The sequence below is a fragment of the Cryptomeria japonica genome, chromosome 11, assembly GCF_030272615.1.
Source record: "Cryptomeria japonica chromosome 11, Sugi_1.0, whole genome shotgun sequence".
NCBI classification, from domain to species: Eukaryota; Viridiplantae; Streptophyta; class Pinopsida; order Cupressales; family Cupressaceae; genus Cryptomeria; species Cryptomeria japonica.
In genome coordinates, this window is record NC_081415.1 from 365,444,918 (window position 1) to 365,460,044 (window position 15,127).

Sequence of the window (15,127 nt, forward strand, 5' to 3'; positions counted from 1 at the left end):
TTTTATGGAAAGGCTTTGTGGCAAAGACCCTATTGTCACTAAGCATTTCATAAAAAATTGGAAGAGTGGTAAGATTCTTGTTGGCACCTAGATGATGCAAGTGGACGAGGATGTCATTGCGAAAGCTATGGGTATGGTGAAAGAAGGTATGAAATTTTACAGAGATCAAAGTGTGTCTGACAAGGCCGCGGATAGTTTTCCTATCACGGATGGTGAAAAAAGGAAATTGGTGAAGGCGGATAATCCCTATTATTCCACTAAGCGTATTTGCAGGCCATGGAGATTTGTGTTGTTTGCCACCATCAGCTACATTACTCTGGATGGGAGATTCACAAGGGCTTATGGGCATCACTTTGTGTTGCTCAACCACTTTCGCCATGGTGATAAGGTTAGTCTGCCTTACTATCTTGCCTACTCTATGGATCATACTATTCGTGAAATGTGGAAAGATTCTCAAAGAGATCACGCCCTTCACCAGGGTTTAATGGTTTTAGTTTATAAGATGTTGAAAGGGAAAATTATTGAGAAACCCATTAGTAAAGGCAAACAAATTAGGGATGATGATACTAAAAGTGGGGATAGTGGGTTCAATCTCTATTCTGAAACTGAGGGTCAGTCTAAAGATTTTAGCAACAAGGGGACTACCAAGGGAAAGAGAAAGGGGACTGTTGTGGATTCTGATCTTTCGGACTCTGAGGAGTGTTTTGATGATAAAATCATAAAAAGTAAGAAGAGAAAGGGAATGGGTAAGCAAACCCAAAGGATCAAGAAGACCAATAAGGGGATAAATAAGGGAAAAAGGAAGATTATTATTTCTTCTGATGAGGATTCTGAGGTTGAAAAAATGGACAAGAACAAGGGTAAGTAGGAAGATGAAATGTTGGATGCTGACCATGGGGAGAACCTGAACACACAGAGAATGAAAAATGAGGGTCAAGAGAACAACATGGGAAATCAAAATATCTGCCAAGGTGCCATAGGTAATGATAGCATCAAGGGTTTCTGTGAGGTCATTAGCAAAATGGTAAAAGAGATTGGTGACTTGAAGATTGATCTCAGTTTGATCAAAAGTGCAACCATGGGTGAGAAGCCTCTCTCTGAGAACGTCAAAGAATTAATGGTTGCTATTAACAAGGCTGAAGCTATTGAGGCAATGGTTAGTAAAATTATGGAAACGAAAAAGAAGGTAATGGAGCTAGAAGGAATCAGAGATGATAAAAGTCTGGAAATTAACCTGAACAACCTGGTCAATAGAGTGGATAAGATGGAGCTTACTGTGAAGAGGATTGTTGAGCAAAATTTCCAGATCCTTAAGGCCATTGTTGACCATGTTAATATGCTTATAAATAAATTTTAACAGATTAAAGGCAAGGATGATGAGAAGGATCAGACAAAGAAGACGGGTCATGATAAAAGAACAAGGGCCAACACCCAGAAACAGGTGGGAATCAAGGAAAAGAGCTCGATGATATGAAGAACTCTGCATTTATATGAAGTAGATGGTGGTTCATGCGGAAGAACTCATAAGAAACATCTAGATGTCCTTGTCTTTGTGTTGTCTCAGTGTCTTTGTGTTGTCCTTAGGTTGTCTTGTGATGTTCTCTTTGTCTTGTGATCCCTTTTTTTGGGGGGGGATCTGATCTTTGTATGGGTGTCCAGGCACTGTTATTTCTTGCCACTTTAATGCTTTATCTTTCTCCTGCTATGTAATCAAGGTTCCGGGTTCCTTCCAAAAACCTATTTTTAATTAATCAAAACTTTGTAAAAGTTCTCTCCTTAGTCAATCAGATATGAAAGCTTGGTGATGACATGTGCACAGAGCCTCAAAAAAGTGGCTATTTGAAAGATTTTCAAAATTTTATATTTTAGGAGACACTAAATTTTACCAAAAAATTAGGGTTCCAACATGCTCAACCTCTAAATCATAAGTAGTAGCAATAGAAAGCAAAAATCTAATGGATGTCATTTTTGCAACAAGAGAAAATATCTCACTATAATCAACATCCTCAACCTGAGAGTAGCCTTTTGTAACCAACCTCACTTTATGCTTCGCAATGCTTCCATATGAACCATTTTTTTTTTTTGAACACCCATTTACAACCAGCAAGTTTTTGTCCTTCAGGCAATAGTATAAGATCTCATGTATCATTCTTTTTCAAACCTGTCATTTCTTCTTCCATAGAAATCTTCCAAGATTTTGCATCATTCATACCTAATACCTTTTCTACAGATCTAGGTTCATCCATATTAGTATTCAAAGCAAGAATACATCCCCAGTCATCAAGTGGTTGTCTATGTCTTGTAGACCTTCAAACAAGCTGAGTTGGAGGCTCTTCCTCCTCTTCTAAAGATTCGGATCTAGACAATATCTCCTCAACTTCTTGCCTATCTAGGGGTCTCAATTCAACTCTTTCAGGCGTATAAGGAAATTGAATCGCATCTTCCTTTTTAGTTTGTTCTGGTTGCAATGTAATAGAGGGAGACTAAATTTCTCTAACAATAACACTTCTACTATGAATTACCTTTTGTGCAACAGGGTCCCAAATCTTGTATCCTTTTACACCATAATTGTACCTGATGAAGATACATTTCATAGTTCCTTGTTCTCCAACTTTATCTGCTTCTCCTTTGGCACATGTGCATATGCCTTGCAACCAAAAACTCTAAGATGTCTCAATGAAGGCTTATGACCCAATCATGCTTCCCTAAGCATTTTATCAACAAGTGCTGATGTAGGAGACCTATTAATTTGGTAGCAGGCAGTGGCAACAGCTTCAGCCCAAAACTTTTGTTCTAGACCAGAACCACTCAGCATACTCCTAGCCTTCTCCATCAGTGTCTTGTTCATTCTTTTTGCAACTCCATTCTGTTGTGGATAATACGGAGTTGTCTTCTTTCTGTTAATGTCACAGGCTTTATAGAATCTATCAAAATTTTGCACTGCCATTATCAGTCCTCAAACATTTAATTTTCTTTCTAGACTGCAGCTCAACCATTGCTTTAAATTCTTTAAATCGATTGAAAACTTCAGATTTACTCTTTAGAAAATATACCCATGTCCTTCTACTAAAATCATCAATAAATGAAACATAATATGTGGATTATCCAATCGAAGGAACATCTACAGGGCCAAACACATCAGAATGAATAAGATCCAAAACACCACAAGATTTATGAGAACTCGAGTAAAACTGAACACAGTTTTGTTTTCCATAAATGCAATGCTCACAAAAATCAAAGTCAACATTACAATCATTCAAACCTTCAACAAGGTTTTTATTTTTCAAGGTCCTTAGACCCTTTTCTCCAATGTGGCCAAGCCTCTGGCGCCATAACATTGTCTTCTTTGCAGGTAAATTTGCTTGAGAAGAAAGAGGACCCTTAGGTACCCAAAAGCCATGTCCATCCGCTGAAGGTGAAACTCACAAATCTTTTGACGAAGCATCCATAGATTTACTTTTTACAAAAGTGCTATCACACTCAACAATGTATGCCTCTAGCTTATACAAAGTGTCAAACCTGACAGCTCTAGCAATTACCATAGCACCCTTCATCATCTTACATTCTGCTTCAGAAAAGACTACCTGCACACCCACATCTATCAGTTTGCTTAAATATAACATATTTTATTTTAATACAGGGATATTTAGCACACCATTAATCCTTTTTATTCTACCATCAAAAAACCTGACTCTAAATTTACCTAGACCAACATTGTCTAAATGTGAATCATCACCCAAGTACACCTTACCTCCATTAAATTCTTCATATTCAAAAAACCAATCTCTATTGGAAGTCATATGAAAAGATGCACCTAATTCAATTAACCAGGCATCATTACCTGCATGAATCACCAAAGTTGTGATGAATGCATCACTATCTTCCTTCTCAGACTCAGAATCAAAATCAAATTTCTTTTTTTTCTTCTTTTTTCTTCTTTGCAGTCCTTACGGATGTGACCTGGTTTACTGGAATTCCAGCAAATGACTTTGGACTTTCCAAGAGATTTCGATCTCCCTCTGGATTTGGACGTATTGCTCTTCTCATTCGTCTTGCCTTTCTCCTTAGGTCTTCCACAAATGGTTAGGGATTATTTTGAACTAATGGATACCTTCCTCTGCATCTCTTCACCAAGTAGAGCACCCACCACATCTTCAGACTTCAAAATAGTAGAAGTAATATTGATAGCCATAACAAGAGAATCCCATGAATCAAGCAAAGAACAAAGCAAGATCTGGAATTTCTCCTCTTCGTCCATCTTAACATCGACAGATACCAATTGAGCCACCAAGATATTGAATGCTTCCAGGTGGTGTACAATTCATCCACCCTCTTCCATCTTCAAGGAATACAATTTCTTCCTCAATAAAATTTGATTTAACAAATATTCTCTTGATACATTTCACAAAGCTTATCCCATAGCTTCTTTGCAGAGTTTTCTTCGTTGACATTGATTAGAAAAAAGTATGCCAAGCATAGTTTGATTAGACCCTTGGCTTTTCGGTCAATAACATCATACTGAGCCAGCATAATAGGATCTGAGAGTCTTTGGACATTCGTGTTAACATCATCCCACAAATCTCAATCTATTAGCAGATATTCCATCTTCAGCTTCCACATCTCAAAATTACTTCCATTAAATTTCTCCACCTCTATTCTCCCTAATGAACTTGCCATCTGAAAATTCCTAGAACAAGATCAAAAAGTGTCTTCTACACAATCTCCCACTCAAATCTGGATTAGTTCAAAAAATGCAACAACCCACAATTGAAACCAAAGGTGATCAGGCTCCGATACCACTTGTAAGGAAGTTAAGTAGTAGAAAAACTTCCTACACTAACCTTGAGAGGAGGATAATGCAAAAACTTTTACAAATCATCACAACAATTACAAAAACTTAACAAAAATAATCATAAATAACATTCATACCACAACACAGTAATTTACATGGGGAAAATACTTTTGGGAGAAAAAACCCCACACTCAAAAAGTCGCCAAATATATTATTTAGCAATCAAAAAAAGATTACAATATACTTGCAGAGAAATCTCTTTGCAGAAGTACCACTAATCAGAGATTCAGAGGTAACTCAATAGCCATAAAACTCTTACACACAACCTCTATCTCACGCACCTCATATATAGGAGATACAATACAAGAAACCATCAAATAGTATTACAAAACCATGGGCTAAAACCACCCAATAAGGTGTAGACAAACTTATCTTCCTTATAGATTCCCTATGACGTGTTAAAACACACATCAACACATGTCCCTCCCTTTTACAGCTCATTTATGTGTCTGTTGCAAATTATATTTCCTATTTCGGGAGTACAAACTTCCAGAGGCCATAAACTTGTGAACCATGTGTCTAGTTGACGATTCATTTGAAGCGTCAAAAACCTCACAAAGTACTCTATTTCCTCGTAAATGCTATGTCATTTATGCCCACTTTTCAAGGCATTTCAGAGGGTCTAAAGTCCCCAAAATTAAGTTTAAACCTTTAATTGCACCCCTCCAAAATGAAAACTTTAATATCTTCAAAACTAGTTATGATCTTGCAACGAAACTTTACTAGCATGATTATCTAACCAACCAGAAGCTTCTGGGAGAATTTTGCACCATTTTGTGCTCAAATAAAAACTTGCTATAAATAGTAACCTCATGTAAATGCAAGGTTGAGACACCATTTTCCCAACACTATGAGTATGTGTAAATATGTGGATTCATATTGAGCAAGTGACATTGATAGCAGAAGCTCCACTAGTGGAAATATGGTCATGATCTTTGGTGGTGCTATAAGTTGGATGTGTAAGTGGCAAGTTGTAGTTGTTTTGTCCACTATAGAAGACGAATACATGGCAACTACTCATGCTTTTAAAAAATACATTTGTCTTAAGAGAGCTTATGATAAAATGGTTTTGATGCGGGACAAATTACTATCTATTGTGATAGCCAAAGTGTCATTTGATTGGCAAAGAATCCTACTTTCCATGCTAGAAAAAGTTACATTGATGTAAAAGAAAATTTGTGATATGGTAGAAGATGGAAAGGTGGAGTTGGAAAAGGTTGAGACTTTGGTCAAAGTTGTTGATGCATTGACTAAGCTAGTGAGTATTGAGCATTTAAGATGGTGTGTTGATTCAATGGGCCTTAGGGCCTGAGTAGAGATGGACTATGACTCTTTGCATGTCCTTGACAAGTGGAAGGATGTTGGGATTAAGGTGTCTTAACCTTTAAGAGTCCTATAATGAATTAACTTTCTAATTATTTAAGACCATGTTGTTGATTTTATTTAATATATCCTAAGTGATTTTTTAATGTTTCATATCACTTTGTGGGACCAAACAGAGAAATGACTTCTCACAAGCAAAGTGGAGATCACAAAATTGAGCCACTTGTCAAAAAAATTTCTCATTCTAGGCAAAGGGAATTGTAAAATCCTTAGGAGAATGGTGTAGATGCCATATGGCATGTAAGTGTAGAGTTAACTCTTGGAGGGATATGGTACTTCTATTTTAGAATTTGTGGGTAAAGAGGAATTAATGTGTGACATTCTATATTTATGATGTGATCATTTTGGTAGGTGAATTTATACATATTGGAGGCCTAAGTATGGATTTGGTATATTTCTATGATGTGGGTTTTGTTGTATAAGGATTTTTACCATTTTAGAAGGACAAGCATTAGTAGTTGGGGAAGTTGTATTTGTAATGTATCATGAACATGGAAATGTTATTTTGGACACCACTTATCTACCTAGGTATGGGAGATGGTTTTAGTAACCATGGGCACCTGCCATTCATGTTTTAGGTTCTATAAATATGTTAATACCTTAGCTTATTTGAACTGAGACATTATTTATTTTCTAAGACACCAAGAAGTTGTCGAAATTGCTTTAGACACTATGATTATAATTGCACCTGAAAGAGAATGGACTCTAAACATTGTATTGTAGGTGTTCTATTATTGTAATACAATTGATATGTGCTCTAGTGTGTGGGTTTTTTCCCGTAAGGGTTTTCCCATATAAATTTGTGTGTTAAAATTTTAATTGTTTATGTGTTTTGAAGCTAGCTTGCCTTTAAGCATCTATATCTATAATTGTTTATTTATTCAAGTAATTAATTTTTTCATTTACTCTCTTTTGGTATTTTGCATTAGGAAGCATAGTTTTGCACTTTGCTTTCTTTTAGTTTTGGTTCTATTGTTGGGTAGCAAGTTTTTTTGTACTAATCTCAACTTTAGTGGGAATTTTTGTAGAGATTTGTAAAAATCTTGTTGCAAGAAGAATAAGACAAGCACATTCTGTAGATTTGAGATGGAGAAATCAATTGTGGGAACTTCAAATTGTGAGAGTTGAAAATGGAAGATATGCTTGTAGTGAGATCTATGGCTTGTGAAACCTAGATCAAAACTAGCCAACATGACCTAGGGTGATTGGGATATGATAGATTAGAAAGATAAGGGCCTCATAAGTGTTAGGTTTTAGGAAAACTAGTCTAATAAATAATATTAAATATAATGTAAAATAAAAGAGGCAAAAATAAGAATTCACAATAACACAGATTTAACATGGTCCACCTAATGTAGGCTACATCCAAATAAAAATAGACGTCCAATTTCTTTTAAATATCCAATGAAGATAAAACTATATTTTGATAATATTTCACATTCTATAACCACTTATTTATCAAGTGTTTTTTGTTGTTTACTAGGTTTATTATACATACCAAAATAATAGTTGACTCCTTTATCAAATAATGGGCAATTTTTATTTCAAGGGCATTTCCCCCAATAGCCCCCAAACTCCTATTGTGGGCTTTTCCCCTAGGCCCTTGCCAAGGGTATGAGTCCCTTAAACCTTGCAAGAGGGGTTTTTTCCCCTCTTGCAAGGCTCCATTCAAAATAGTCCATATTGTTGAATGTTCATGAAGAGAAGATTGTGAAGTATATTTCAAAGAAGCTTGGATATTTTTATCAAGCTAAATCGCTAGTAAACAAGTTATTCTTGACAAAGAAAATGTATTCTCTAAAGATGGAAGATGGAGGATTCGTAGTTGTTTGCCTAAATTATTTTAACATGATAGTTGCTCAGTTGAGCTATGTTGGTGACAAGATAGAGGAGGAGGATAGTTGTATTTTTTTGCTATGTTCTTTTTCAGACTCATAGGCCCATCTTGTAATGGCTATCAAGAGTACCACCACCAAGTTCAAGATGGATAAGGTGCTTTCATTTCTAAAGAGATTCTAAGAAAAAAATTTGAACCAACTAAGGAGACCCTTGTTATCCATAGTAGATCAAAAGTAAAAGGCAATAAAAACTGACAAGAAATATAAATACAAATCCTTGAGGAGCTCTAAGTCTCCTATTAAGTCCAAGGTAAAATGTTGGTACTACAACAAAATCAATCATTTTTGCAAAGAGTGCAAGGAGGACAAGAAAAAGAAAGGTAAAAAGAACTTCCCTAATTAAAATTAAGATAAATCTTCTCAAGATAGCAATAAATCATTTGTGTAGCCTTGACAACACATGCATCAAAATATCTACGATTAACAAATTTGGGTGCATATTATTTTTACATGACTGTACATAGGGGTTAGTTTATAAAATATAAAAAATATATGATAGTGGGAAGGTTTATCTTGTGATGAATCTCATCTAAATATTGTTGGCTTGGAAGAGTCAAGATTAGATTCATTGTTGGCAAAGTGAAGGTGGTCAATGGTGTTTTGCATATCTTAAGTTTGACACAAAACCTACTTTCTGCAATTAAAATTGAATGATGTAGGTGTGTTAGCTATTTTATCAAAAGAAACATGTAAGATTACCAAAGTATCTATGGTGCTTGCTAAGGTTGTTTGGATTGGCACCTTGTGTAAGTTGGATGTATGCATAATTTATTGCAATAGATAGTTAATGGAACGAAAAAAGAGAGCTTTGGATTCTTCATCCTTATTATAAGATCAAGTTGTTAAGATTATTTCTTCCACATTATATGGTCATACTTTTTGGGTACCTGTGAGTGTTAATTCTTTAGAGATAAAACTTCCGATGGAGAAGACAATGGTATGACACTAAAGACTTAGTCACATTGGTGAGAAGGGTCTTAAAACCCTAAAATATAAATGCCTCATTCAAAGACTTGATTATTTTAATCTTGAGTTTGACTTTTACAAACACTTTGTGTATGGTAAACAAATTTGTGTTTAGTTTTATTTAAGTTCTCACAAGTCTTATAGGTTGTTAAATTTGGTATACTCTAGTGATTTAGTCTAGTAAACATTCATTTTATTTTTATATCTATGTACTTCATTTATTTCATTAATGATTATATTAGAAGGACATTTGTCAAAAGAAGAGATAAAGCCTTTAGTTGGTTTAAGGAGGTTAAGCATATTTTTGAAAATTAGACTCGTAGAAAGATTAAGTGTTTTAGGATTGACAATGGTTGTGAGTTTTGCTCTATAGTGTTCGATAAGTTCTATAAGGACAATGGGATTGAGAGACACAAGATAACTCCATACACCCCTCAATAGAATGAAGTTGCAAAGAGGATGAAACATGATGTTAATGGAGAGGGATAGGATTATGTTTAGTGGTGTTGGCCTCTAACAAAATTTATGGGTTGAAGTTGTAGTCAGTACCTACTATTTGGTAAATAGTTAGCACGTGTTGGTAAGACACCCATGGAAGTGTAGTCAAGAAAGAATCCTTAAATGTGACATATTAGATTATTTGGTTGTGAAGCATATGCTTATGTCCTGAATAAGAAAAGGTCAAAGTTACAAAACAAGGTTGTTAAGTGTATCTTCATTGGCTACAATGTTGGTGTGAAATGGTACTTTAGGATCTAGTGGTTGAGAAGGTTCTCCATAGTAGAACTACTATTTTCAAGGAGATGATCAATAATTTAACTTTGGTTAGAGAAAGAAGACATGAAAAAGGAGGTAGTTCAAGTTCCACCTACTTCAATGAATAGAGTGTGTTTGATGATAGGAGAGGTCATGCAGTTGTAAAATTTTAGAGAAAGAATAAGAACCTCAATCTCAACCATTGAGGAGGTCTACAAGAATTAGCTAGCAACTGAATATGTTTGGCTATTCGTTGTTATATGCTCGTTGTATTTTGATTTGATTGCTAAAATTTATGTGCCTAGGACTATTTGAAAGGCTATGGATATGAGTGATGTAGATTTCTAGATGAGGACATTGTTGCTTCAAAGAAGAACAATACATGGGATTTGGTACCTTCTCCATCGAGAAGTAAGCCCATTAGATGTAAATGGGTGTTTGAGAAATTTTTTGGCCCTAATGGTAGTGTTGAGAATCATAAATCATGATTGATCACAAAATGGGCATCCATTATGTTCTTGTTATCACTTTTTTCAACTTATGATTTGGAAAGAAAGCATATGGATGTGAAGAAAACATTACTTCATAGTAATTTAGAGGAAAAATATATATATATTAGCCATAACATTTCATGGTATAAGGTGTAGAAGTTGATGATCAACCATAGGAGCCAAGATTCATTTGCAATAAAAACATATGTCACACAAAAGAGATCAAGCAAAGATTGTATGCTTTATAACAACTAGAGAATTCTTTATTATTGCATAAAATAATATTAAAGATACAATATTGGAGGTACAATAATACATAATTCTCTACTTTTTTTTTAGCATACAATATTTGCTTGACCTCTTTTGTGTGATAGGTGTTTTGCTTGCAAATGAATCTTGGCTCTTGTAGTTGATCATCAATTCCTGCATGGTATCAAAGTCTGGATTCGGCAAACCCCTTCTCAATCTTTGAGGATTTTCTTTTCTTAGAAGCATTGCAGGGTCACAAATTTGATCTTATATGAATTTGGTGGTGGGCGATTTTTTGTAAGTTTTGGAGTAAAAAAAGGCATCATCGTTGCATCCACAACATTAAAAAACCTAAGATCGACTTTTGTTTTTTCAAAATCTAAGAAGTTGAAATTTGGGGTCAAATTGGTTGAGGGCACATTTTACAAAGAAAAATCTAGAGGTAGCTAAAAAAATTGGTTAGTTTGGAGCGAATTGGAGATCACCATCATGCTCAAAAATCCCAAAAAACCCTAAGTTTACCCGTCAATTTTTCAAAACTGAAGATTGAGAAATTCATTGCAAAAAATTTCAAAAAAAATCCATTTTCGAAAAGTTTTCATTTTTCAAAACATTTCTATTTTTAGAAATTTTCTATTTTAAAAAGTTTATATTTTTGGAAACTTACTATTTTCAAAAAACTCTATTTTCAAAAACTTTCCATTTTCAAATAGTTGTTATTTTTTAAAATATTCCATTTTTTGGAACCCTTCGAACCCGACAAGCCCTAATTGACATGTAGTTAGTGTTTTGCCCATAACTTTGTCATACGACGTCAAAATCGAGCAAAATGAGATATCATGAGAAACATTATGACACCAATCTAAATTTGGTGGTGGTTTTTTTCCGCACCAGGCCTCTAGAGTTAGCCTTCAATTTTGCACTTCTAGGGCCTTATCTTGCACATCCAAACTCTGTTTTTTGAAAACCAAATATTGTTGAAAAGGTCTCAATATCCTCTAGTCAGATATACTATTATTTTTTGTAGATTGTGCTCCAAGTACATTTTATTCAGATTTTTGTGTTTTCACTGTCCAGCTAATAACTTGGATGTTTTTGCACTTGAGATGCATCTATTTGTTGGAGGTTGGTCTAATTTATGTGGTTTACATATTTTGAGATTATTGAAGTCTGATATTTTTATTTCAGGAAGTATCATGGGTTTTTTGTCCATCCTTATGTTATCAGCCTGGCAAAGGGCAATTATGAGTCTTGGTGAAAGGGCATCTTGACACATCTTCAGTGGCTTCATTTTTGGCCCTATCTATATGGACTCATCCCTCAACCAAATTTAGAGAAGGGTAAGTAAGCTTAAAGCACCACTAATGACCGTGTTCTAGGAGTGATTGGTTCAAGTGTTGATCTTGACACTAATTGTGCTTTGATGGATATTGAATGTCCTTGCACACTTTGGACTTGCCTTTGGGAGATATATAAAGACCCTCATATCTCTCCATTCTTAAAGATTCTTACAACAAATTGTGTCATTCCCTTTGGACATGCAAATTTCATACCCTATCATTGTGGTACTTTTTAGATGCTTGATTATATCATAAGTTTTTCATGTTCTGATGGACCCAAGTGTTGTATCACATCTACTTTATAGTGAGTATTTGCATAGGCTCATACTCCCACTAAAGTAGGGGCTAAATGTAGCATCCTAAATTGTACTCATTTACAATTTAGTCCATATTTGGGGCCCTCACCTTAGTGTTTGTACCCTAATGCTTAATTAAGACCTAATTATGCTTACATCATGCAAATATGCCTTATTTTCACTTCATACACCACATGGTCCCTTTGTTTCAGCCCTAAAATAGGGTAGGAGTAGGGCATGGTGCCTTTCTCCTCATTGGGACCATGGTACCACTCCTTGGTCCTCCATATTTGGGCCCCCCTTTTGAACCCCTTGAGCATTTCCAAATTTGAGCAGGAAACCTAGCCCCTTATCAGCCTATGCCAGGAAATTAACATGTTTTTCGATAAGCAAGTATATAACAAGGCTTTCCCCTCTCATTTTTATATACAAGGATAGAGAAGGGTGAAATTATAATCACAAGGCATCAAGAATTCAAGCACTCAAGCATTAAAGCTTTGAAGTATTCATCATCAAGCATTTCTAAAGGTCTTCAAAGTTGCATTCTGCATTCATCAATTATGGAGCAAAATTACATATTTCCTGTGCAAGTATGTGTGCATGATTAGGGTTTTCTCATGTTCATACCATTTCATACAACATATATAATTACATTCAAGAAGCAAAGTATCATTATCAGTCATTGCAGATTTGAGGTATATCCTTTCATTATCTATTTTTGTATTTGCAATATTTCAATCAATGTTAATTCCTAAATCGGGGTTTGACTTAGGCAAACCCCTATTCCCAACTGTTTTCCCCCTTATTTCTGAGTGCAAGAAACAAGTACGGTGATGCGATCTTCAAAATAAGCATTATTTATAATGACGAATCGAACCCCCTTTGGTGTGAGAAAAGTTTGGAGGAATAGGGTGACGAGCACCATGGTCCTAACATTTTAGGAGCTCCTTCGAGGATCATATTTGAATCTACTTATATTTCTCAAATCTAGTTGTGTGGCTCAATCCGACAACTGTAGCTCATTGTTTCTATGTTTTCATCCTTATTTCCAACACTTTACCGTAATTTCAACAATTCAACTAGAAGGTAAACAAATTCACACCTTGAATCCAATCAGTATTTTTAGTCCTTGTCCTTACTAGTTTGTGACTAAATCTATTGGATTCAACCCCTATTTTGAATTTAAAAAGTCCCTAAGTAAAAATTGGCGGTTTTCATCCTTCTATGGTGGAAACCTTAATTTTTCCCCTATTACATTTTGGTGAACCCGACGTCTTAAACCTTTAATTCTTATTTATGCTTTTAGATCTGAATGTTTATGCAATTTAAAATTCAAATTTACATTTACTAGTTTAATTTCCAATTTCATTTCAAAAATTTAGAGGTTAATTTTACAAAAACCCTAATTTTTTATTCTAAAATTGAGCATGTGGATTGTTGGATTAATTGTTTTGGATCTAATTTACAAACATCTCAGAATTCAAATTCGAATTCATAGATCTCATTTCAATCAAGATACATAAATTTAGAGGTTTAATTCATAAAAAAAAACCCTAATTTATTTTGGTTAATTTGATTTGTGGATTGTTTCATTTTTCACATCAATTTTTAGATCTGATTTTAAAACACTCATAATGGCATTTAATAGATCTGGTTTATTTTTTATTTCACATATAATTACCTTGATTTTCACTTATATTTATTAAATTTATGTGTTGGATAAAGGCTTCTTTCATTTCACATTGGTTCTTTTCATCCATAGCAATTTGGCACATTGTGTTTCTAGAGTTTCAAAGTTCCTCCCTTTCAATCAGTTTGATCTCAAAGCTTTCATTTATAGTGCACATTGTTTTATTATCATGTTTTGGGGAAATTTCATTTCATATGTAGATCACCTCAAAGCTTTTGTAGATCCCAATTCTAGAGATGCTAATGAGAAACCTAATCCTTGTACCTCTCCTAGGGTATCTAATGTAAATGAAGAAAGAGCTAATACTCCTACCAATTATCTCTCTAATGGAGAGAAAGCATTGAAGAGAAAAATGGCTCCATCTTCTTCTCATACAAATACCCTAGTGCAACGGGGGCAAGATCAAAATATTGGTGTTTCCATCTCTCAAGATCCTCGTTATTCTCCTAGAGCCTATCTTAACCATCGAAACATTTGTAGAGAAGATGATGTTATGGATTTCATTCATGATCTATCTCCAAACATAACATTAAGCAAAGATGGGGCCTTTGATGATAAGTATGTTCCTTCCCAATTTACCAAAGAGTATATGCATGATGATAGAAAGGAAAATCCTCCTCCATAATATATTCCTTCTTCATCTACTAATCCCTGCATTCCTTCTAAACATCCTTACACGAAAAACTTCTAAGAAAATTATTATAATGTTCCTCCGTCTTTTCAATTAAAATATTATTATAAGAGTGGCTTTAACATAATATCAAACAAGGTTTTAGAGGTTGAGGACTTGGAAAATTTGAACAATGAATTAGAGACCCTACAAACCCTCCTACAAAAATTACCACAAAAGGCCTAGTAAATTATCATAAATCTCCTATGGATGATCTCCTTAGGATTCAATACTTCAAGGACCATCTTGCAAGACAACAAGCCATTTTTTCCCTTAAAAGTGTTCTTATTCAAAAACTCCTTTTTATTTATTTCATCAAACTCATGATCATCATGCTAATGATTATCCTGATTTTTAGAATGCAATAAAAGAACTTATTGATAGTGGCAAAGTTAAAATCATTGATGGAAATCCTTCTTCTTCTAATAACAACCCTTGTCTTAAACTTAAAAGAATAAGCATACACCTATTGATGATCAAGAACAATTAGCAACTAGAATCTTTTAGAAATTGAAGTATGGTAAGAATGTTGTTTT

The 15,127-nt window shown here is 34.6% G+C and overlaps 1 protein-coding gene across 1 annotated transcript in view; it reads left to right on the top strand.

Moving 5' to 3' along the window:
* The first annotated feature begins 877 nt into the window (after positions 1-877).
* LOC131860211 (uncharacterized) overlaps positions 878-15,127 on the top strand; it is a 64,492-nt gene continuing 50,242 nt past the window's right edge. Inside the window, exons 1-2 of the mRNA XM_059214593.1 lie at positions 878-1,276; positions 1,361-1,441. Coding sequence (XP_059070576.1) covers positions 878-1,276; positions 1,361-1,441 — 480 coding nt within the window. The remainder of the gene's footprint in view (positions 1,277-1,360; positions 1,442-15,127) is intronic.